This window comes from Mandrillus leucophaeus, unplaced genomic scaffold (genome assembly GCF_000951045.1).
Source record: "Mandrillus leucophaeus isolate KB7577 unplaced genomic scaffold, Mleu.le_1.0 Scaffold857, whole genome shotgun sequence".
Classification (NCBI taxonomy): domain Eukaryota; kingdom Metazoa; phylum Chordata; class Mammalia; order Primates; family Cercopithecidae; genus Mandrillus; species Mandrillus leucophaeus.
The window spans coordinates 494,971-497,019 of record NW_012109330.1 but is presented as its reverse complement, the minus strand read 5'-3'; the positions used below and the strand labels follow the sequence as shown (position 1 = coordinate 497,019).

General features: G+C 46.1%; 1 protein-coding gene across 1 annotated transcript in view; it reads left to right on the top strand.

The window, feature by feature from the left end:
- SARS (seryl-tRNA synthetase) overlaps positions 1 to 2,049 on the top strand; it is a 31,572-nt gene that overhangs the window by 22,330 nt on the left and 7,193 nt on the right. The window contains exons 3-4 of the mRNA XM_011968725.1: positions 415 to 598; positions 1,939 to 2,049. Coding sequence (XP_011824115.1) covers positions 415 to 598; positions 1,939 to 2,049 — 295 coding nt within the window. The remainder of the gene's footprint in view (positions 1 to 414; positions 599 to 1,938) is intronic.

The following is a 2,049-nucleotide window of genomic DNA, read 5'->3' as shown; positions in this document are numbered from 1 at the left end:
AATCCAAAAATATGCTTCAGACAAATCTCTTACTCCTAATAAATTTATAATCTTCCTGGAGAACAGTTAAATGCAGCACATCAATAGAGTGCTAAGTTGGTTCAGTCAAGAAAATCAGAAACTGCAGATTAAGGGAAAGTTCTCATAAGAGCGGCAATACTAACATTTCTGTGATGTATGGGAACAATAGGAGTAGCCAGAACTATCCATCTCTGCCTCAAGCACCACCAAGGAAAAATGCCGATGGATTTGTAGAGCAAGACTGTATATATCCGTGTGTGAAATCAATCTCAGTTCTTAAAAGTCTTCGTTTCCAGTTTTTAAAATGCTATCGCAAGAGCTCTCTTTAGAGCACAACAGGGTTAGGGTAACCTGATCTTATTCCTGTGCTGTCCTTGCCTCGCTGTCCTGCTAATGGGCCTGGCCTGTTCATCTACAGAACCTGAAAGTCTCACAAATCAAAAAAGTCCGACTCCTCATTGATGAAGCCATCCTGAAGTGCGACGCGGAGCGGATAAAGCTGGAAGCAGAGCGATTTGAGAACCTCCGAGAGATTGGGAACCTTCTGCACCCTTCTGTGCCCATCAGTAACGATGAGGTAGGTGGTTGTGCCCCAGTGGGAGGCAGCCTTAGGTAGCTGCTGTCTCTGCAGGGGCGGGGACGAGAGGAGATCTGTGGAACACTGGCACTCTCTGTCAGAAGCAGGTTCTTTGTATATTCCCTCTATCCACCAATTGAGAATTGCAGGAGTCAGATCCTTGTCTGATTGGGAAGTAGCAGAGACAGCAGGTAGGAGGAGACTCCTGGCACAGAAATCTCTTCTAAATAGGGCTGCTGTCCCCCACTGCAGTTGCCCGTGGTAGCAGGCGTCTTGTAGGAGGGATCTGCTAAATCAACCTAACCCCCTCACCCACACCCCGCTGAGAAGCTGCAGGTCGAAGGGAAATCTGCATGATAAAAGTTTCCTGCTGAGCGGGAGCTTCCCCTGCACAAAGCTGCTCTGAGCCCAGCCTTTGTTCCCTGACACCCCAACCGGAGCAGGGCCCATCTGTGCCTCTTTCATTCATTCCCTGGTGAACATTAAACTCACTGCAGGCTGGGGTGTGCAGGAGGCTGCAGAGCACAGACCATGAGCAGACTCAGGAGGTCAGGGCCCCGAGTCCGCCCTCATGTGGCCCTGGGACCAATGAGAGCCTGGAAAAAAAAAAAAATCTACATTCTCCTCTGCACCCCAGGCAATGTCGATTGTCTGGGAAGAGTTGTCCTTGTACAGGATTTGAGAGGTAATTTAAAAGGGTAAAAAAAAAAACACACAAAAAAACAAGAGAATACCCTAGACCTCTTGGAAAATCATCATTCCCAGTTTCATGGCTAGAATTACTTCTCAAACTTTGTAAGTTATTACTTCTCCATTGAGTAGCAAGTTGCCTTCTCTAGTTATGAGACACAGTAGTGTTTAAGTTAAGCGATGATATCACAAAGCTAAGTTGCTCGTGGAATAAAGTTTGGAAAGACGGTGGTTGTAGAATTAAGAAATCATATATCAAGCTTGGCGTGGTGGCTCACGTTTGTAATCCCAGCACTTTGGAAGGCCTAGGCAGGAGGATCACTTGAGCCCAGGAATTGGAGACCAGCCTGGGCAACATGACACAACCCAGTCTCTACAAAAAAATACAAAATTAGCCGAGCGTAGTGTCGCGCACCTGTCTGTAGTCCCAGCTGAGGCTGAGGTGGGAGGATCACTGGAGCCTGGAAGGTTGATGTTGCAGTGAGCCAAGATTGTGCCACTGCACTTCAGCCTGGATGACAGAGTAGTAAGACCCTGTCTCAAAAAAGTAAATAAATAAATAAATAAATAAATAAATAAGTAATTTCATTTAAAAATAAAAAAATAAAATCACATGTCATGTATCTTTCTTTCTTGCTCTGTTTCCTTAGGATGCGGACAACAAAGTAGAGAGGATTTGGGGTGATTGTACGGTCAGGAAGAAGTACTCTCATGTGGACCTGGTGGTGATGGTAGATGGCTTTGAAGGCGAAAAGGGGGCC